The 23547-nt window shown below is 23.2% G+C and overlaps 8 protein-coding genes across 8 annotated transcripts; 5 read left to right on the top strand and 3 right to left on the bottom strand.

Moving 5' to 3' along the window:
- Positions 1–124: 124 nt before the first annotated feature.
- On the top strand, positions 125–6561 carry PY17X_1413000 (conserved Plasmodium protein, unknown function; the record flags this gene model as incomplete). The annotated part of the gene is made up of 2 exons (XM_022957451.1): positions 125–189; positions 645–6561. The coding sequence occupies 2 exons, from the start codon at positions 125–127 to the stop codon at positions 6559–6561; spliced, it is 5982 nt and encodes a 1993-aa protein (XP_022812842.1).
- Positions 6562–7094: 533 nt separating this feature from the next.
- Positions 7095–8390, bottom strand: PY17X_1412900 (2-oxoisovalerate dehydrogenase subunit alpha, mitochondrial, putative; the record flags this gene model as incomplete). Its single annotated transcript, XM_720394.1, has 1 exon — positions 7095–8390. One exon carries the CDS (start codon positions 8388–8390, stop codon positions 7095–7097), a length of 1296 nt encoding a protein of 431 aa, XP_725487.1.
- Positions 8391–10656: 2266 nt separating this feature from the next.
- On the top strand, positions 10657–10857 carry PY17X_1412800 (conserved Plasmodium protein, unknown function; the record flags this gene model as incomplete). Its single annotated transcript, XM_022957450.1, has 1 exon — positions 10657–10857. One exon carries the CDS (start codon positions 10657–10659, stop codon positions 10855–10857), a length of 201 nt encoding a protein of 66 aa, XP_022812841.1.
- Positions 10858–12036: 1179 nt separating this feature from the next.
- Positions 12037–12228, top strand: PY17X_1412750 (apical ring associated protein 1, putative; the record flags this gene model as incomplete). The annotated part of the gene is made up of 1 exon (XM_034637694.1): positions 12037–12228. One exon carries the CDS (start codon positions 12037–12039, stop codon positions 12226–12228), a length of 192 nt encoding a protein of 63 aa, XP_034493627.1.
- Positions 12229–12951: 723 nt separating this feature from the next.
- Positions 12952–16158, bottom strand: PY17X_1412700 (translation initiation factor IF-2; the record flags this gene model as incomplete). The annotated part of the gene is made up of 1 exon (XM_725117.2): positions 12952–16158. The coding sequence occupies one exon, from the start codon at positions 16156–16158 to the stop codon at positions 12952–12954; it is 3207 nt and encodes a 1068-aa protein (XP_730210.2).
- A 657-nt stretch (positions 16159–16815) lies between these two features.
- PY17X_1412600 (mitochondrial ribosomal protein S35 precursor, putative) lies at positions 16816–17637 on the top strand (the record flags this gene model as incomplete). Its single annotated transcript, XM_022957449.1, has 1 exon — positions 16816–17637. One exon carries the CDS (start codon positions 16816–16818, stop codon positions 17635–17637), a length of 822 nt encoding a protein of 273 aa, XP_022812840.1.
- Positions 17638–17671: 34 nt separating this feature from the next.
- On the bottom strand, positions 17672–18839 carry PY17X_1412500 (conserved protein, unknown function; the record flags this gene model as incomplete). The annotated part of the gene is made up of 3 exons (XM_022957448.1): positions 17672–17749; positions 17901–17982; positions 18133–18839. 3 exons carry the CDS (start codon positions 18837–18839, stop codon positions 17672–17674), a joined length of 867 nt encoding a protein of 288 aa, XP_022812839.1.
- Positions 18840–19781: 942 nt separating this feature from the next.
- On the top strand, positions 19782–23069 carry PY17X_1412400 (GYF domain-containing protein, putative; the record flags this gene model as incomplete). The annotated part of the gene is made up of 2 exons (XM_022957447.1): positions 19782–20060; positions 20304–23069. The coding sequence occupies 2 exons, from the start codon at positions 19782–19784 to the stop codon at positions 23067–23069; spliced, it is 3045 nt and encodes a 1014-aa protein (XP_022812838.1).
- Between the last annotated feature and the right edge of the window lie 478 nt (positions 23070–23547).

Below are 23547 nucleotides of genomic sequence, written 5' to 3'. Positions count from 1 at the left end.
AAGTAATAAATTCATAAAAGGGCGTAATTACTTATGTGAATTATCCACGTTGTGGTTAACCCCTTTACAAATATAAATACACAATTGTATTTAGAGTATTATAACAAATAGGGGAGAAGTTAAAATGACTGACTCTATGAACTTGAGAGATTCCACTAAATCTCATGAACTTTTCATAGGAAGCAATATGTAAGGATAAAAAAATTAGAAAAAGGAATAATACACTCATAGCATTCATACACGTGTCAATATTAAATTATAACAGCTTTAAAGGTGCATCCTTGTAAACATATATTTGTTAACACTTATTTGGTTTTAAAATGTTCATGATTTTATAAAATTCATTATAAGATCCATATGTACACATATACATGTAAATAGAATAATAAAAAAAGGTGCACACGGAAATATTTTTATTATAAAATGTGTAATTATCTGAAGTTGTAAATATGTCAAAATGAATGTATTTGAATTTTGTTGCCGTTTCAATGAAACAATATAAAAAATAAGCAATGTGAAACATGCATAAAAAATTATGTATATATAAATGTGTGTATGCAATTTGGTCATTCATCGAATGTCTTTGTTGTCTATTGTGTTAAATTAATTTATTATAATATTTATATTTTTCCATTGTTTTTTAGAACAGAAAATGTGTATGAGAACGAAATAAACGCTATGAAAGAAATAACTAGCTCAAATGATGTTGGAATGGGGATCGAAATAAAAAAAACAATGGTTAATGATGAAGGAGAAGTAAAAAAGAAGCATACAAAAAAAAAAATCGATATTATGAGCTTATTAAAAAAAGAAAAAAAAATATATAAAATGGAAAAAGGGTCCATTTCCGATATATATGATTCTTATTTACTATCTAATCCAGAACATGTAGATCACCAAAAATATTATTTGTCCTTTAGTGAATTAAATAAACAGAATTCTTCTGATAAAAATGCAAATACCAATCCTAAGCATAGTGATAAAAGAAATTCCAAAAATGTGAAGAATGGGAAAAAAAAAATGAGTATAAATAAGAAGAAATCAAAAGACGATAATAATAATAATAATGATAATGTAAAGAGTAAAAAAAATAAAAAAAAAAAAAAAAGTCTAAATTATATAGGTAATTCTAATAATGTTGAAGAGGAAACAAAAGCACAAAACAATATGGACAAGAATTTAAATTTTGAACCACATGAAGATTTAAAAAGAGAAATCGAAAAGATAAAGGCAGATATAGATAAAATAAAAAAAAAAGGAAATGTAAAAAGGATTTATGATGATTTAAAATATATTTTACTTTTTCAAAATGAAATAATTGATATATTAATAGAAGATATAAGAAAAAATAAATTAAAAACAAAATATGAATATTTAGAAGATAGTACAGTTAAAGATGATATAAATAAAGTTATTCTAAACCAAATAACATTTGATCTTTTAAAATTTAAATATATTAATACTAAGTTAAAAGAATTAATTTTGTGTGTTTATGATACAAAAAAATTTAATAATTTAATAAAAGAAATTATATATAATAAAATAAATGAAATGAAAAGGATTGGAGACCAAGACGGAGAACTTACTTTTGCTAAAACAATGCTATCTTTTTTATATAAACAATTAAAATATTCTTTAGAAGATGAAGTACAAAGTTATTATACTAATATAAAAAATTTAAATGATGATATACATAATATAAAAAAAAATATGATGAATTTAATTTTTAATTCAATAGATAATATGACAACTATTCCAGATCCTGAAAAGGTCTACAACGTTTTAGGAAATGAACAAATAGAAAAAAAAAAAGAATACGAATATAAAGCTGCTCAAAAAAAGCAATTAATATGTCCACCTTATTATAGAGATTTGAATGATTTTTTTTATTTATACGATTCTATTTATACTGATGAAAAAATAAATAGTGTTAAGGCCACCATAATATCACAGTATATGAACAAATTTAAGAATTATTGCGTTGTAGATAAAATAAACAAAAGGGTAGAAAAAGATGCCCTTAATGACGATGCAACTCCTCATCGAAATACATCAAATAAAAATAGTGAAATTAATTTAGCATCAAAAGTTTCAAATACACCTCAATTATGTAAAAGCTCTCATGAAATGAAATTTCAATCATATCCTGCTAATTTACCACATCAAAATGTTTATATTAGCTCACCAAATAATTTGGCTAATAATTTAATTGATATGTCTATACATGATAATGTTATTTTGAATAATAAAGAGAATAACCATAGTTTTTTAAATTGCAACAACGATACCAACACTTCAAGTATGCAATTTGGTATTTTACCTAATATAAAACCATTAAATGGATACAATATTGATGAAATAAAAAATGGATACATAAATATGAACACTCAGAATATTAATAAAACTTATAATAATTATAGGCTTACACATAATTTAAATATAGGTAATCGAAATATGCATAATAATATTCCTATCAATAATTATAAAAATAATAATGCAATGATGCCATTGTCATTTAGAAATAATCCAGAATGTAATTTATTTTGTAATGGAGATACAAGAATTTCAAGTGAACAAATTAATTGTAGTAATTTTATAGATAGTTGCAATAATATACAAAATGAAATATATAATAATAATATTCTGAATAAATGTTTAGACAATAATTATAGTAATAAAATAGCCATAAGAAGAGTTGAAAATTTGTACTATGATCCAGATAATATGCAAATTATAGCAAATAATAATTTTATACCTGCCAAAATTTCTGTTGATAGTAATCATAGTAAAAATATAAATAATAGTCAACATGGATCGAACATAGAAAATGTAAACAATAGGATTCATATTCATGACAATAATAATGATAAAAATACAAACGTAAGTAACAACATTCATTTGAAAAATGATGAAACTAAAAATATAGATATAAATGTGGATAATGCTAATACATACACAGGTTTTGAAATATTGTCTGATAAAGAAGATTTTAAAAAATTAGAAACATTTTTAAATGATAAATGGGGTAGCTTTAAACTTTTTGAAAAATGGTTAAAAGATTGCTCAAAATGGCAATGGATTGATTTAAAATTACAAAGAGAGTATATTAATAATAATATAGAATTAGAAAAATTAAAAGAAGAGAAAAAAAAATATTTAGAAAAATGTATAAATAATAAAATAAAAGAATTATGGTGCGGTCGCGTAAAGGGTTTAATGAATGTAAAATTATGTAATATGGAAAAAAAAATAGCAAATGAATTTTCATTAAACAATATAATTAAAAATAATATTCATGAGGTTACATTAGATTATGAAAGAAGTGCAATGTGTTATCAGGATTTATATGCCCAACTTTATGTAATTGGTTTAAATAGTAAAAAAATAGAAATGATCAAAAAAATTAATGAATTTAAAAATAATATTGATGGGGTAGCTAATTCTCAAGAAAATGAAAGCGACGCAAAAAAAAAAAAAGATTCATCAAAAAAGAAGGGATATGTGCACTCTTTAATTTATAGTTTCAATAAAAAATCACACAAGCAAAATAAGAAAAAATATAGCATTAATAATGATACAAAACAAACTACTGAACCTTCTAAAAAAGACAACTTAGCAAAAAAGGCAGAGAATGAAAGAATAACTGCTAACAATAATAATGAAGATGGAAGAAAGATAGAAAATAAGCAAAAAGGAAACAATATAGAAAATACTGTTAATACTAATAAAAATCTAAATGAACAATACAAAAAAAGGAATAGTGATGAAACAGATAAGCGAAGTAATATAAGAACAGATAAACATAATAATCCAAATTTTGGTAAACGAAATAGTTACAATGAAAAAACTGTTGAAGATAAAGAAATAAAAGAAACAAATAAAAGTAATGTCGAATATTATAGCAATAATTCATACGAAAATAATATGTCCTACTTAGATAATAATTCTTTTAAAAATAAAAATTTAAATAAATCTGAAATAGTTGAAAAGAGTAATAGTAATATAAAAAAGAAAAAAGTAGATAATGGTGGTGGATCTTTTTTTGGTAGTTTCTTTATGTTCAAAAGTGATTATAATAAAAAGGGTTCTCAAATTGAGTCAAATAATGGATCTGCAATTGTAGAACCCAAATCAGATGACTCAAATGAAGGGTCTGATTATTCATTCAAATATAATAATAAAGAAGATAAAAGGCAAATGAAAAAAAAAAATAGCAAAAAAAGTAATATGAGTGCTTTTAAAAAAATATTTAATTTAAGCAGAAAAAAAAAAAAAAATAAGCAAGGTGATAAATCCCCATCCCTAAAATCAGAAGACAAAATAAAAAAAAAAGACAATACAAATGACAGTAATGTTGAAAATAATGAGGATAAATATAACAACGAAAGCAGTAATCAAAGTAGCAATGAAGAAGATGGTCATATTAATAATTATAAAAAAAATAATGGAAACAAAAAAAAGGCTAATAAAAATGGTAGTAATGGAAATTTAAATAACAAATCAAGTTCGTTAGAAGAATTTAAATTTGATGAAGAATTCGAATTTCAAATTTTAAAAAAAGAAGTAGGTGATCATTTGCATATTGAAGATGACGTTGAAAAGAGTATAATATTTGAGAGATTCGACGAAGAAGACGAGTTTGATATTGGTACAAATAAAAGCAATAGCTCTTGTTCAAATTCGAATGATTCTAATGATTCTAGTGATTCGAATAAGTCAATTCGCCAATCTGATCAGACTGGAACCCAAATTAAAACTAAAAAAAGTAGTAGCAATAAAAGCGAAAAAAAAAAACCAATTGGACTAAAAAATTTACCAGTAGACAAAATAGACAACCTTCAAGAAAAAGAAAAAGTCGCTGAAAAGGTGAATCAAAAAGATGAATTTAAGAGTAAAAAAAAAAATTCGGTAACATCTCATGAAAATAGTGAAATACTTGAAGATACAAACATGTCTAAAGTAATTGCAGAAACAAAGAAAGTAAAATCAGACGATAGTTCGAAAACTGAACAGGATAAAAATAAAATAGCATCGTTAGAAAAAAGTGATGAAAGCATGGAATACAATGCTTTGAATATTGTAGATAAAATAAAACACGATGAGGTAAAAGAGATAATCGAAAAAAATATTAAAGAAAATGAAACAGAAAAAGGTTCAACGAATAAAAGTAAAAGAAATGATTCTATTGCACATTCATGTGCATCTTATTATTCAAATGGAGATGAAACTTATTATGATAAATATTCAAAAATAGGAATTAATGAAAAAAAAAATAAAAATAAGTTTAATAAGTTTTTAACAAATCTGGGAAAATTTGGTTTTAAACACTCAAAGAAAAAGGGAGAAGACAAAACAAATTATAGTCAAAGTGTTGTAACAGATAATGATGATAATGTTTCTATAAATAAAATTGATGATCATAAAAATAATCCAGACGCAATAGAAAAGGAAGATTATATTTTAGATGACCCTCATCTAAATTGGGAAACTGAAAAACATATTCTACATAGTGATGCAAGTGAAAAAAGTTATAAATATCATGGTAAAAATAATAAGGAAAACAATAAAAATGAAGAACCAACCAAGAAAAAAATGAGTAAACAAGTTGATAAATTATATTCATATATAAATAAATTAAAGGAAAAAAAAAAAAGTGCAACAAATATTGATGTGCATAATCAAAGCTTGAACATATCAAAATATAAAGAAGAAGAAAATTCGAAAGTAGATATAAAGATTATGGAGAATAAAGAGGATAAAAATAGTGTTAACAATATCAATGAAGATATCAACAATGGTGATAAATATAAAATGGAAAATTCTTGTGATAATATTACTATAGTGAAGAAAGAAAATGACGAATGTAAAATAAATGAAATAAAAGAAAACTATAACATAAAAAATTTGGACAGTGAAAATAGTAGTATGGATGAAAATTTATTAGGAAAAAAATATATAAGCAGTTCTTTTGATAATTCTAAAAAGTCACCAAGATTTGGAAATAGTTCTAATGATACAGAAGATATCAAATGCGATGAAGATTTACCTGAAAAAAAATTAATTGATTCTTATTTGGAGCAATATTCTAAGGATAGTAAGAGTAGTGGGGAGAATAAAAAAAAGAAAGAGAAGAAGAAAAAGAACCAACAAAACAAAGAACAAAATAATTGGGTAAAAGATCAAAGTATAAAAGAGGAAAGCTCTTTTTCTATGTTAGATTATGAAATAAATAGCGATAAAAAAGAAAAAAAAAATTATAATGAGATCATACTTTCAGATGATATAATTGATAAGAAAAATGTGCCTAATAATATGTATAATGAAATATATCTTCATAATAACAACACACATTTAGACGAAAATTCAAATAAATCTCAGGATGATCAAGATTGTCTTGATTCCTTTTCACTGAAAAAAAAAAATAATGATGATAGTGCTTCATCAAATTCATTAAATGTTGTAAGATTGTCGAGTTTTATATCGGTACCAGATAGCCAAAATGAAGATAATAACAAAAATTGTGAGAATATATTAAAAAATGAAACCAATATGAATACATAGTTGTCGTAAATAAGAGAAACTTATGAAACATTGTGAACAATTTTAAATAATGCATAGTTCCATTTAGCTATATTTTTTACATAATATTTTATCATGTATTAGCTTGTTTTATTTATTGTTTTTGTTGATTTATCCTTGATATACCTTGTCAATAAATAAATGATGAATTATACTTTATCCGTTGATTAACTATTTTACTATAATTTTTTATATTTTCTTATGTTTTTGTTTATAAAAATTTACATTTATAAAAAAACACGATTTGTTAAAAATAAATAACGGTATATGCATATATACATGTATATAATTTTATTATTAAAAAAGTTGTGGAAATAAAATTAATGAGTATCCACATCTGCTCACCCGTATATTTATATTTTTAGGGGAGCTATAACGGGATTATAAATATGAGGAAATAATTGTTTTTCTCATAAAATTGGATATCACCACAGTGTTGTAATGTGTTTTTTCACATTATTTTTGGAAGGGACTTAAAAATTAGTATGCAAAAAACAGTACCAAGGAGATTCAAACTAATTTTCAAATCTTGAAGTGTCATAATTATTTTTATTTTCCTTAAAAAATTCCTCAAATTGTTCTCTTTGCTCCTTAAGGTTCCAATCCTCTTTATGATAGACATCTTCAAATAATCCTCCTACAATATTATATCTTTTAATATTTTCATATTTTTTTAATTCTTTTAATACCTTTTCTTTGACACTTTTTCTATGTAATTGATCTTCTTTATCTGTGTACAAATTTTTATTTTTTAAATACAAGAATAATCTACTTATTGGATGAACTCCTTCTTTTTTCCATGCATCATTTTCTTCTTTTGGTCGATACAAAGTCGAGTCGTCCGAAGTACTATGATGTCCATATCTGTAGGACATAAATTCCATAAAAACTGGCTTAGATTCTTGAATACAAATATCTCTCATTTTTTTGGTAGCTAAATAACTAGCGAATAAATCATTTCCATCGACCCTGATAGATTCAACACCTAATGCTAATGCTCTAGGAGCAATACCATCTCCTCTATATTGATCTTTTATAGATGTTGATATAGCATATAAATTATTTTTACAAATAAACATAGTTTGGGATTGTCTTACAGAAGCAAAATTTACAGCAGCATAAAAATCGCCTTCAGATGACGATCCATCACCACAGAATGTAGCAGCAACTGCTTTTTTGTTATCTAACTTTAATGCATAACCACAACCAGCAGCATGAGATAATTGCGATCCTAATGGTGTAGTAATTGTATGAATGTTTAAATCCTTCTTAGTATAACATATACACATTTGTCTCCCTTTACCTTCATCATATTTCGTTCCAAAAAGTTGATTGAGTATATCTTCATAAGTAAAACCTCTACTTAATAAAATACCAGTTTCTCTATATTGGCAATATAAATGATCATCTACAGTTAATGCTTTACCAATTCCATAATGTAATCCTTCTTCTCCGTCATTTACTATATAAAATGATATTCTTCCTTGCCTTTGAATACCATAAAATATTTCATCCCATATCGAAAATTCCACCATCTGTTTATACAAGTTTAATACTTCTTCATCTTCAAATGGTGCAGTGTGGCCATCTAATAAATTTCCATTCGTATCCAAAATACGAAATATTGGAAGTTTTGCAACTTCATTTACTGTTTTTAAATCTGTGGAAAATTCGGAATGAATTAGCCCATCTGTGTAAATTTTATACCCTGAAAATTTATTTTGTTTACTTAAGTTACATATCCTTCTTTTGGAACATAACTTTAGGAGATTATTATTCCTGCATACAAATTTTTGCAAAGTGTTCATCATGATTTTAAACAATAAAAAATATTACACTTTTTATTCAATTCAATACTCTTTGTTATCCCTAGTATTATTACTATATTATTACATATACATGTATTATATATAATTACACAGGAGTATACATAGTTTATTTTTTTAACACAGTTTACATATTATATATATGCGTGTATATATTTATCTATAATTTGCTTAATTAAATATTGTTCCAAAGAAATAGATTAACAAGCGGACATTTTTTTCCTTTTTAAATATTAAAAAAAATAATAAATATAAATAACTAACAGAAGAAAAAAAAATATGATCAGATAAATAATATTTTTATCGTGTATGAATGTGTTTTAAAAATTGTTTATATACATACGTAACGTTTTAGCCTTTTTTGTTTTTTGATGTGTACATATTTTTACTTAGTATATCATTGCGTATCTTGAAAATATATGGATGAATAATTTTTTAATAAAAAAAAATATATATATTCTCAATATTGTGTTATATATTATTAATATATGTAAAATTATATTTTGTTCTTATAATAAACACCAAAAATGCAATCATATCATAATGTGTAATATGTTGCTATTTAATGCCCTGAGTTACGTATATATATATATATATATATACATTTGATTTGTTTGTGTTAAAAAATATTGAAATTTATATGGCAGCATATGCTTAAATATTATTTTTTTAAGTTTATAAAATAAATTTAAAGTTAAGAAAATTGAAAATAATTATAATGAGAGAACCGAATATATATAAAGGAATTCGGGATCATACTTGATAGTATATATTTAGGGAAAATAATTAAATGCAATATACTTGAATTATATTCATTATTTTTCATCGATTTTACAATTGTATCAAACAAGTTTAGTATTCGCATATTGTTATGAATAGTACACATATACAATCATATGTTACTTTGTAGTATTATGTAAACGCCGCTGAATATCACATTCCTCACATATGATATAATATTGTGCGTCCTCAAAGATATATTTTTTTTGGTTTACCATTGTGTGTAGTTATGACTTGTACCTTATTTTTTTAATTTCTTGGTGAATCATGAATAAATTTGATAGTTAATTATACTTTGCAAAAATGTGTAATTAAATTAAAAAGGGAAAAAAGATAAATATTGAAAAATTTACCACAAAACAAATAAAAATATCATTTAAATATTTTATACATGATAGTTTATCGCAAATTACATCATTATACAATTATAAAATGGCTTGTTGTGTAAGTGATGTTTTGATATATAAAGAAAAGGCATTATATAATAACTTCTGATTATATATTATTGTGTTTTTTTTTCTAGCTAAAAAACACATATTTAAAGGTACATGCACAGATTAAAAATTATATAAAATTATAAAACTGCATTTTTCTTTATTTCTGAATTTGAATATCAAACTTGGACAAAGAAAGTGGCTTATATTTTAAAAGACAGTAATGTTACTCCCTTTTAAAAATGTGTTTTCACACATATATAGTATTATGTACATAAATGTCTTTGTATATATTTATTAACTTTAATAAACAAAAAACAAATAAAAATCATAAATAAATTTTAGCAATATCAAAAATACAAGTTTACAAAAATAAAATATTATTTAATTTTGTTCTTTAATTAATGTAAGCTTGAGTTAAATAAATAATAACGGTTTTATAAACACTATTTGCTGCTATATATATTTTTATGCTGATATGTAAAATTTACAACTGCAAATTAATTTGTTCAAGCTTTGTTTGATAAAAAAATTATAACTTTTTTTGTATTTTTACTACTTTTAACATTTAAATTTTATTAACATATAATATTATTGTAAATTTTACATTGCACGCGTGCAATTTAGCTTTTAAAATAACAATTTTATATATACAAAAGTTGAGATTCCATTAATTGTCCTTTGGATTCACACACAGCAAAATAACAAATAAATCATATATTAACCTAATAGAAGGCATTTAACACTTTTAACATTTAATCCTAAATTAAGAAATTTCGACCACAACATTTTTTAGATTTTTATATTTGTATGTATGTGCTTAAAATATGAAAAATGCATAGAAAAAAAAGACAAAATGTATATATTTGAATACTCATATTTTAATTGTACATAGAGGAATATGCATATTTTATATTTATTTTTAAGACAATTATGCATAATATATTTTAATACTTCATCAAATGTATTAAAGTGTATAAGTTAAAGATTATTTTTTTAGTTGTAACATATGATCATTTATTTTTTTCTTTTAGAAAATGATTACAACAGTTGTATCACCGATGGTTACATTACAGTCAGCCCCAGTTGTTTACACAACTACATATAATGTAGTACCGCAAACGGTTGTTTATACTTTTCCTCAAAGTATACCGGTTATCAAAAACATTCAAGTTATTCCGGCGCCACAGGTTTGTCTTAGCTATGCCTATACTTCTCCTGTAACAGTAATAATATAACATAACACTATATATACAACATGGAAACCAAAGAATGCAAAATAAAACAAGTCATAGAGAAAATCCGCTTAAAATAGATAAAAATAAAATTAAGATGGTAAATATTCCTTATGAAGATATAAACATATTTTTAATGTAAATATGTTGATTTATATAAGTTGTTTATCATATAAATATTTATATTTAAAAATACTATTTAATGTTTTTTTTAATAAATTACAGAATGGTAATATTTTTGTACACATGTATTATATCTTATGTTTTTGTTATTAAGTCATATGCTTTATTTGTTACACATTTTTCCCCTTTTCATATTATGCTATAATTTTTTTCATACACATAAATGCTTTAGTTAAAAAAGCAATAAAAAAAAAAAAATATTTTTTAACGTTTCTCCCAATTTTGTATGTACATGAAAACTAGTATAGTTAGCTATTGTGTACTGCTAGATCTTTATTACACACACTAAAACATCCAAAAAATATTATTGCGTGTTAATAAAAAAAAAATATTTGAAAATTTTTTTCTATATTTTGGGAAATATATATATTAAGCTTGGTATTATTCTGTCTAAATAGCCAATTTTAATTGGTTACATGGAAAAAATACATATATTGCTGACAATTAAAAAGCTATATATATATAATAAAATATAAAATTGTCATAACAATTTATATGGTGCTTTATAAATGTAACGAAGAAAATAGCTATTTTATCATTTTTATAGCTACTGTTATTGGAAAAAATGTATGCACAACATATTTAAAAAAAAAAAATAATAAAGCGAAATTTATTTAGACAATTAAAAATTGTTTTATTTATATTTTTGTAGGTAGCTATTTAGTTAAAAAATAATTAAAAAAATAATAAATAAAGTTTTGATATTATTTTAATTATTAAATTTATTTTCATTTAAAATATATATATTTTTTATTTATTTATTATAAGAATTAATTAATTTTTATGCAATTTTTAAATCATTTTAATACAATTTTTTTTTTTATTTTACACTCAATTTTAATAACATCAATTATAGTATTATTATATAAAATTAATATTTTTACAATAGACTTAATATTTTATAACATATTTTTACATTCTCCATATTAGTATTTGCATATATAATTGCTTACTTATTTCATTTTTTTCTTTTTACTTTAAATTCCCAAATTTGCAAAAATGTCTATCGTAATTGCCCCAAGTTCCTCATTAATATACAAGGAGTGTATATCTGTCCCAGTTGTGTCAACACCAGCCGTATATACCGTATACACAGCACCTTCCCCAACTATCATAACGACACAAATACAACCCCGTCTTCCAGTTGTTTTTATTTCTAATCCAATAGGAGGAAAAACCATAATAATATAGAACATTGAAAATTTACAGTTTATTTGTATTGAGTAATGAACCACAAGCACATTGAATAAATAGTATCATTACAGAGATAAAATTAATAAAGTTGAGAATCCCGTACAAAATGGAAGAAATTTAATGAAATAAACACCTACATAAACAAATGGAGTACATTAAAAAAGAAGAATATATAAGCATATTTCAATACAACCCTATATATCTTCAATATTGTTATGATTAAAACTATTGCGATTTAAATAAAAATGTTATTCGATATGTAACCTTTTTTGTTTTTTTCATTTTTCGATATATATATGTTGTCGTTTTATGTGCATTTTGCTTCACATAATTTTTGTATGAATTCAACAAATTAACATAAATTTACGAATTTTGTTGTTTGTTTTTTTTTAAATATATACATATATACATACATATAATAGTGCTTTTTAAAATTTACAAACATCAACATATTTTTATATTTAATTAATTATAAAAAAACAAAAAAAATTAATATCGTGGATGAATATGAGCATATGCACATATTTAAGAATATATGTGTGTGAAATTTAATAGAATCATATTTAATAAACTACGGTTTTCAAATGGATAAAATTAAATTTTATGATTAGTAAAAATATTCTCATTGTAAAAATAATATTCAAATATGTGATATACTTTGCCTCTTTTGAAAATTATTATTAAAAATATTGAATATAATTTGTAAAGTATAGATTTTTTTTATAATCCTTCTTGTGTCCTTTCATTTTTAAGACTCCTTACATACATGTTATGGGCCATTAAAGCTTTTATATTTTTAATTCTTTTAACTATATCATCGATGACATCAGTAAATACATCAAACTGTTTTATTACAATATTGGAAAGGACAGCTTGCTTTACTGAATCAGGTAATACTTTAACATGAAATGCGTAAATACAACAATACCCATAATTAGTTTCTACTTCAGCATGTACAACATCATTTGGGGTAACAGGCCCTATTCCTCCATGAACAACCGATATTTTTACATTATATTTGTTTTGAATGTTTTCAAATTCATCTAAAAAAATATCAAACATTCCAACATAGTTAGTTCTTATAATAATAGGTATAACAGGAATATTTTTTGGGGGTAGCTTGATTTCTTCTTGTTTTGATGAATTTGAATCAACTTCTTTATTGTGGTCATTATAAAGATAATTGTTAATTTCTTCTTCAGTTAATTGTTTTTCACCTAAAACATTTCTTTTTGTAATTTCATTTTTCAATATCATTTGTTTTTCATAAAACTGTTGTCTTTCCTTTTCTAGTTCTCTTTGTCTGGTTTTGTTTCTCCAAATTTCCATAAGTTCTTCATTTCGTTTTAGAACTTTTTTAGACCATGTATCTTCACTTTCTTCATAATACCAAGGTTTATTTAATTTGTTCGATCCTTCGTTATATTCTTCTTTGGTTATGTTTTCCAATTTTTCTTTATTGAAAGATATATTATTTATAGTATTTTTGTTTTTATAATATTTGTTTTTTCTACCTATTTTAGTGAATTCTTTTTCTCCATCTATAGCATCGTTTTCAAGCATGTTTTCCATTTTGTTATGTTGTATATTATTATTTTCTTTAATATTTTTACTATTTTTCATTGGCTCATTCTTTTCCTGCATAGTATCATTGAGGAACACGTTTTCCTTGGAGTCACTATTATTTTGTGTATTATTATTTATTCCATTCATTTTTTGATTTATCATAGAACTTGGACCATCTTCGATACAAATGTCCATTTGTGGACAATTTTGTATATTTGAATTAGAATTTTTATTAAATCCATTATATATTTGATTAATTTGGTCAGAGTGAGGATAATTTGAATGGAGTAATTGGTTCTCTTTATGATCTGTAACTTTTTTGGAATCAGCTAAGCCATTTAATAAATTATCATTATTTGCTTGATTATCAAAAAATATAACTTTTTTTTGTTCAGGTATCAAAATGCTTTGATCATCATCATTTTGTAAAAGTACGTTTTTAATGTAATTGTTTTTATCATTTTTGATTTGTTCATATTTATTTTCCTCTTCTAAATGTATTTCTACAAAATTATTTTCTTCTTTTTCAATTTGTGTATTACTTTTATGAAAATCTTTCATTGTTACTTGATTAAAAATATTGTTTTCACTTTCTATTCCAAATTCTTCAATAGCTTTTCTTTTTTCTGACATTTCAAGTCTGTTTTCATAAATATCTTCTGCATAAAATTCATTTTTTTTCATATCATTTTCCCATGAAACTTCAATTTCATCTCCACTAACTTGTAAAGTAGATAATTTTTCAACCATCAGTCTGTATTGGCATAAACGAAATGCGTCATTTTGTGGTAAGGTAAATATTAAATCATCTGTTGTTGCACTACCATGTTTTTTTTTGATTCCTGATATTTGGATAGCCATACCAACTGTTGCATATGTACAATATTCTTTAAAATTACTATTAAATTTATACATTTTTAGAATTTTTCCGTAAGCTGAACCACATATAAAATAACTTCCTTCAATAAAAAATCCATTTCTTACAATGACATGAAGTATAGTCCCTTTACTTGAGTCTTTAGTTATATCTACAACAACTCCCATACCAAATGGAGTTTTGTCTAAAGCTAATAAGCAATCGGATTTTCGAATATATTTTTTTAGCAAGCTCAAGCAATATTCTCTTTTTTGTTTTCCTTTAGTTTCATCATGTATGTTGTAAAAACTATCAGTTTCATTATTATTAGCACTAGTTATATCTCTTAATTGTGCATTTTTTTTGATTCCATTTTGATTATTGTAAAAAACATTGGCACTGTGGTATGGCAAATTAATATTTTGTTTTATAAAATATATTCTATTTATTAATCGGGGTAAATTATATCCAGTTAAAGATGATATGGTTATAGAATTATCTATTTCGTTTGAATAATTGTGTTTTAAAGTTCCTTCATCAAACATTTTATTACATTGATTTTTTAACTCGGCTTTTACTACTGATTCATTTTCTTTATAAATATCAGCTTTGTTCAAAGCAAAAATAACAGGTATGCTAAATTTATCTGCATATTTAATTGCTTCTTCAGTTTGAATTTCTGCCCCAACTTCTAACGAAATCAATATTATTAATATATCGGAAAGAAAAGCAGCGCGTCCTCTTAAAATTTGAAAAACTTTATGACCTGGTGTATCTAAAAATGTGAATTTGTAAGGTTCCAATTCAAAGTGTATGGGTTTAATATTTTGTGTAATACAACCAGCTTCATAATTTGCTAAATTATTGTTGGTAACTTTATCTAAAAGTGTTGTTTTTCCATGATTTATATGTCCTATTACGGAAACAACTGTGTAATAGTTATTTCGTTTTTTTTTTGATTCGTTTGATTCGGTATATTTGTTTATTTCATCGACGGGAATAGAGAACGTATCATTATCATTGATCAAATTGTTATTATTAAATATATTTGATTCACCTTTAGTTTTACTTTGATTTTCATTGTAATCTCTTTCAATTTTATATGTTTTTTGATATATGTCTTCCAACGAAATATTGGATCTATTTTCTTCTTCACAAAATAATTCTGGTTCAATAAGCTTTGGTTTAAATTTAAATACTTTACTTACAAATGCAGCTACATTATAAGGTATAATTACATTCCTTTTATTTACTGTTTGAAAAACTCTATCATTTGAATCTTTCCATCGATATTTATTACCACACTTATATACATTTGCCACTTTAAAACATATTTCATAATTTATATTTAGCATTAATCGAAGTTCATGTATTGATATATATGGAGGTAATAAAATAATTGGAGATTTCTGCTTTCGACCTGTTACCAATTTTTCTCTAAACACTCTTCTTCCAACAGGTATATATTTCCCTTTATAGAACAATTGCCGATTTAAAAAAAACATTTTTTTTAACCCTTTTTCATGATATCATATCTATTCTATATATGCTCGAAAGTATAAAAATGGGAGTAAATGAAAAGGAGAAAAAAAAATACGACAGCATTTCGAAAATAAATCACATTTTTCCAATTAGTAGGAATATGGAGTGTACTTTGCTTTTTCTCTCAAAATATACGTATTATTTATACGAAAAAAAAAATCAAATTTTTAATTTATTAAAAATATTCAAAAAGGTGAAAGTGATGAAAATTTTATAAATTGAATGGCGTGGAAAAAATTAATGAACGGTAGATCTTATGAATTTTTTTTTAATGTGAAATAATAGGATTTCCTTGAATTGGCATGTATATATATTTTTTTTTTGATAATAAAAAAATTATTGTGTAGATTTATTTGTGAAAAATGGAATACATTTATACATGTGAAATATATAAGGAGTGAAGATTTGTTGTTTTTTTTTATAGAAAAAATACAAATTTAGTAGAATTTCTTAGGTTATTGTAAAAATTATGATAAATCACTCCTATTCTATATATAAAATAATTTGATAAATCAGTATTAATACGAATAAATATGTCAGAATATTTATAAGTCATATAAGTCAATAAATAAAAAAACAAAATTATATAGGTAGGTATACATATATTAGCAGAAACAACGATGGTGATACAAACACTTGCCATTAATAACATAGTAAAAAGATATGGTGTAGTTAAGCCGAAAAAAATTGTTCCTTTTTCATGGATTCAAGAGTTTCATAATGGCATCGTTAGTGCTGAAAATAAGTATAAACATTTAGATATTTTGAATAATAAAATGTATTATATGCTTAATCAAATTCGAGGGAAAAAAAATCGTAAAAAAAGAGAAAGAGTAAATTTAAATGCTGAGCAAAAAGCTGTAAAAATAAAAATCCCTCCTATAAGACTAGAAGATCGGACAACAATATGTGAACCCCCAACGGTTATAAGTAAAAATATAAAAAAAGAAATAATGAAAGTGTGTATAGGAAAAGAAAGAACAAGACGTCATTTTAAATTCAGAAATAAATATAGGATAAAAAAATTATTAAATATGACCCATGATAAAGAAAATATAAAAGATGATGAAAAAACTAAAAAAAATCCAAGCACATTTATAACACCTTTAACTAAATTACAACATGAATCAGTCTTGCCAAGAACACTAAATCATGACCGATTTAATTTCCCCCATAATTTGCATTATTCAATATTATGGCATGGTTCGTCAACGGTAGATTATGAAGATAATACGATATGTTATTTTAGTTCAAATATAAATGATTTATCTTTAACTCCAAAGGAACAAAAAAAAATAAAAGAAATATTAGGAACAGAGAGAGTAGACTTAAAAAATGATTTAATATATATGGAAAGTAATTTTTTTAATACATATAATCATAATGCTGCATATCTTGGTGATGCAATTCAGTTTTTAATGAAACGAATTAAAAGTTTGTAAAAACAATAAATAAAATAGTTAAGCAAATCGTGAACTAAGACAATCGATACTCAATGTATTTATCAAGGGTATCGTTAGAATATTTCAAGTTATCAAAATTTCTCTTTATGCTCTGCCGTGGATGGGAAAAAAAATGGGGAAAAAAAAATGAAAAAAAAAATGAAAAAAAAAATGTATGAATAATTATTCATATATGAACTAACCAAATAATATTTGAAGAAATATCATGTATATAACAATGTACATGCAATACGGTACAATACCTTCAATTCCTCATCTGTAATTTTAGTGGTAGGTATTTGTTTTGCCAGTAAGTCGAAAATTTTGGTGTGCTTAATTTTTACACTGTATAAAAAAAAATGGAAATTATAATAAAGGGGAAATCAGTTTATTATTTTTTCGATATTTTCATTATACATTTTTTAGTTTATTTATCATATTTTTTTCAAAAATATAGATAAGTTTTTTTTTTTTTTAATGTTTTATAACTCTTACTTCGAATAGGAGTTTATAATTTTTAAAATAATTTTTGGTGACACATTTATGTCAAGATTTAAAGCTTCATATATATATACTGAGGCTGCTTTAAAGAGGTCGATATTTTTGTGTTGTATTTTACTATAAGACCCAATTATATGAACATAGGAAATAAATAATTCATTTAGCTGATTTTTAGTTAAATTTTGTATATTATTTTTTTCGTGTTCATATAAATTAATTATTGCTGATGATATTTTGTTCAAAAAATTTTTATTTACTTTATAAAAATAAGTATATGATAAACATATTAAAGACAAGTCATGTATTGAATAATTATCCAATGAAGCTAATATTATATCAATACTATTTTCATATATTTTACTATCATTAATTTTCATTTGTTTAAAATGATTGATAATTGATGATAATTCTTTTGGTGTCAATTCTTTATTTAGTTCATAAAATTTATTCTCTATTAATCTCCAAATATGTAAATCAAAAATTTGATAATTTAACGTTTTGTTACTGAGTTTATATAGCATATGCCCACTTTTACAACTTTCTATTGATTTATATAAATCATAAAGATAACTTAACGAATCTCGATTTTTTAAATTATTATATTGGCTATACCAATGTTGTTTTCTTGATAAAAAATTATAAAACTGATTCTTCAGAATAACGGTATATAGCTTACGGGTTTTTATCACATTCCCCAGCATTTTTTTTATACTTTATGTTCTTGAACAATTTTACTATTTATTATTAAAAGTAACATCCTTATTTTAGTGGGATATGTAATACTCATTATGTGTGTTGAGGAGTTTTATTTGCCAACCTATGCTTCCATTATTTTATAATTTTATATTTTTGTTTTTATTGTACATACGTATATAATAAAATATAGCATATAGTAGTTAACTAGAGTATGTATATTTATATACTATATTATACATACTTATATACGTGTAATTAATCGAATGCATGTTTCTCTTATTTTGAAAAATGATCATTAAAACATAATATATTCCAACCAAATTAAACAAATAAAAAATTAATAACAAGATTAAATAAAGTATTAATTTTATAGTTTTCTCAACAAAACAATTGATTAATTTAAATCTAAATTTTTTGTAAACATAAACCGTGAAAATATTTTGAGGCGTGCTTTATTGATATACGGTAGCATTGGAAAATAGTAAAATTATATTTTTTTTTTTTTTTTGTGTTTCCAACAAAGAGGAAAATAATTGAATGCATTTGTTGTGTAATTATTTGGATAATACATACATTTTATAAGTTACATAATTTTAATACGTATATTTATATACATATTAATTTGTTTAATTATTGTATATATATCATAATTTACATAAAAATGGAAAAAGGGTAAACACATTTTCGTGTATTGTTTTTAATCATATAGTTCTATTTTTTAGTATAAATAAAAATAATATTTTTCCTTTCTTATAATGTTTTATCTTTTTTCTTTTTTAAATGTGACAAAATTTTTAATTTGCCTTTTCTTATAAAATGTGATAAATGATTATAGCTTAATATAAGATTAATGTGTGAACAATTTTTTCGGTTAAAAAAATTGTTGGCGATTTTATTCGCATATATGTGAATATATTACATATAAATGCGTGATTAAAACAAAAAAAATGGACATGAATTTATACATTCATAGTATTGAAGTAGAACTGAATGGACTTGAGAAATGTATGAACAATGTTCATGAAGAAAAAGAAGATAGCATAATTTATGGTTTACATATAAAAGTAGAAAATGATCAAACTGATCAAAAAAAAGAAATTGGAAATGAAAAAATATATGAAACACCATGGTACATTTGTATTAAACATGGACTTAATGAAATGTGTATGATGTCTTATGAAATGAACATTTCCCACGCTTTTAACATACTGGATTGCAATGAAACTGTAATATATATATCCATGAAAAATGTGAAAAATGTGAAAAACACATAAGAATCAAACCATTGTTTAATACGTAATTATTTTATGATACGGTCTACATGTTGACAAATATATTTGTGATTCTTATTTCTTATCGGGTTGTAGCATCTTTATAACATGCTTTAATATTTGTGTTCAATAAAATATTCATAATTTAATTTATATACTTGTTTATATATGTATTTATTCATTTATTATTATTTTTAGCAAACTCTCATTTTGTATGTACTTCGAAAAGATATGAAGACAGAAAAAGTAGAATACATCCATAGGCACGAGTTAAATATAAAGGATAAGAAATATTATGACAAAAATAATTGTATTTATTTTGAAAATAATGCAATAAAGGGAAAAATAAAATTGTATTTAAAAAATGGAATAATATATAACCATTTATTAAATAAAATAAAGTCAGACGAATATTATAAGGACATTATTTTAAAAAAGGAAATCCAAGATAAAAATGAGGGGGAGTTGAAAAATGAAAATAGTTCCGAAAATTTTATGGAAAAACCAAGTCAAGATGATAATGATTTTTCAAGAAATAAAAATATAACAAATGATTTTAACGAAATTTTGAATGCACGTAAAACATTATATTGGGTATATTTAGATGACGATAATAATGAACAGGGGCCATTTAACAGCCAAACTATTTTTAATTGGATTTTAAATGAATATTTTGAAGACAACACATTGATAAGATTACATGATAAAAAAAAGTTTTACAAATTATATGAAATTATTGATTGTATAGAAAAAAATGTATTACTAAATACACAAAATGGAGGAATTTCAAATAAAGACGTAGATGAACAAATCGTTGAAAATGTAAAGGATGATGATTATGAGAAAGATTGTGAACAAGTAGATGAAAATTGCTCGAAAAAATACCAAACAAATGAATATATAGAGGAAAAAGAAAGATGTATTGAGGATTGCAATGATATGAAAATAAAAGAGAATAATAATGGGTCTAAATGCATAAATGATGACAAAAAAGAAGACAACAATGATAAAAATAAGAAAAATGTGAAAAAAAAAAACAAACAAGTAAAAGTTCTAAAAAGAGAGCTAAAAAAAATAAAAGAAGAAATGGTTAAACTTAAAGAAAATAATTCGAATGAAAAATATACGATGGGAAATTATGATGAAGATAAGAAAAAGGAAAAAAACAAATCGTATGAAATGGTAAAGAACGAAAAAATATGTGAAAAGGGAAAAATGATTTTTAGACAAAACAATGATATAGTTAAAAATGAATATAAAAATAAACAAAATGATGATTATAATGATGATAATACAAATTCTGATATACAAACTATGGTTCAAAATTTGCTTAATAATACTAATTACAATAATTATGAAAAAAATTGTGATAAAAATAACCATTTTGAAAAATATTTAAAAGAATATGAAAAATCATCAAATAATATTTATAAAAAAAATGTTGAAAATATAGAAAAATCATTTAACGATTATAATATACAAGATTATTATGAAAAAAAAAAAGGAATTGAAATTGTTATGAGTAGTATAAATCAAGCTCAAGAGTGTATATTAAATATTAGAAAAAAAAAAGTATATTCATATTTAAATAGAATTATTAATTTAACAATTCGTGATCAATCGATTTATATTAACAATGATGAAACAAAATTAGATTATAGTGAATATTTAGATTTTGAAAATAATCCTCAAAATTTTAATATTCAAAGCAATGCTAATTATGTTAAATGTCTTGATAAATATAAACCCACTATGATTACACAAAATAATAATGAGAATGAAAATTGTATATTAAGATATTCAGGGAAAAATCATGGAACAAATTTTTACATAAAATCTATAAACAAATTTGAAGATCATTCAATTGGACATTCAAAAAATTGCATGTCTAAGATTGGAAATATTGGATTTAAAAGTAAAGATTATATTAATGAAATAAATGGGAATAAAAAAAACAAAAGTAATAAAAGCAAAGTAGAAGAAACAACTACAATGTGTTTTAATATTTCTGGAAATAATTCTGATGTTAAATATTCCTATAATATGAGTTATGATGAATTATTAAAAAAAATATTATTTATACAAAGTAACGTAAAAAATTGGTTAAAAAAAAGACATGAACAGAAAAAGTATAATCTGAATAAATCTGTTAATGAAAACTTGGATAAAATAAAAAATGTTAATAACTCAATACACAACGATATATATCATAAAAAAATGAATTATGAACAATATAATGTAAAAATTGACAAAAATAATATAAAAAATTGCTTAATTTTTAATAATTATAGGAACAAAAATTCACAATGTGAATTTAAGACAGGAATTGATACATATAAACCATATTCTAATGTTTCAGATCGAAAAGATCAGGGAAAAAATAATAAAATTGATCAAGAGATTAATTCAAAAGTTTATTCAATTTTACAAAAAGAAAATATTATACCAAATGAATTTATAGACATTGACAACATACGAAGTAGTAATAAAAAAGAAGAGGATTCACGATTTTGTAAATTACGAAATGCTGATTATGTTTTTAAAAAAATTCAAGATATTAATAAATACTATATCACAGAAACGAGCAATTCTTACAATGAGAATTTTAATTCACCACTTAATAAACATGAAAATAAAAGGCAAGAAAAAGAAGAAGAAAATAGGTCTCTTAAAAGAGAACATGATGAAACGGTAAACGGAGTTTACAATATTAAAAGTGATAATGTAAATATCGATTCAAATCAGACAAATATAAATAAGAGCATGGATTTGCTAAAATTTTCAGACGTTTTAAATAAGTATAAAAATTATAATATTAACGGAAATAATATGGATGAAAATATAGATAATTTTAAAAATTACAAAAATTTTGTAAATAATTTAAACAAATATAATTATACAAAAGATAGAGAGAATGTTGATATAGTGGGCAAAATGGACAAGCTATTCAAAAGAACCGTTTAAACAGTACATCAACTTTAATAATACACTGCAGAAAATGCATGAACAAATAAATGAAACATAAATTGTTAATTACTTTATATGTGTTATTTTACTTTATTTTTCCTTATTTGACCATGTCTTACAAATAGTCAAATAGGAATATGTCTAAATAGAATTTTTATGATATACTCGATATTTTCAACTCATTAATTTATTTATTTTTTATTTTTTTATTTATTTTTTAGTGTAAACATGGTATTTGTATCAATAACAATGTTAACCTGTGTTTAGTTGTGTATTTATTTAAACAAAAATATCATCTATATCTTTTTGTTAAATATATGTGCATGTTTTTTATTTATCCTTATGGTGATTTTTTTTGGTATTTTTCTATAAAAGAAAAAAAATACAACACCCTTTTCAGAAAAAACATCTTTAATATATACATTGTTTTAATTGATATGCATAACAAACGAAAATAGTTTGTATAGTGTCCCTC

This window comes from Plasmodium yoelii (assembly GCF_900002385.2).
Source record: "Plasmodium yoelii strain 17X genome assembly, chromosome: 14".
Taxonomy (NCBI): domain Eukaryota; phylum Apicomplexa; class Aconoidasida; order Haemosporida; family Plasmodiidae; genus Plasmodium; species Plasmodium yoelii.
The sequence above is the reverse complement of the archived record's forward strand: the minus strand, read 5'-3'. Positions and strand labels throughout refer to the sequence as shown.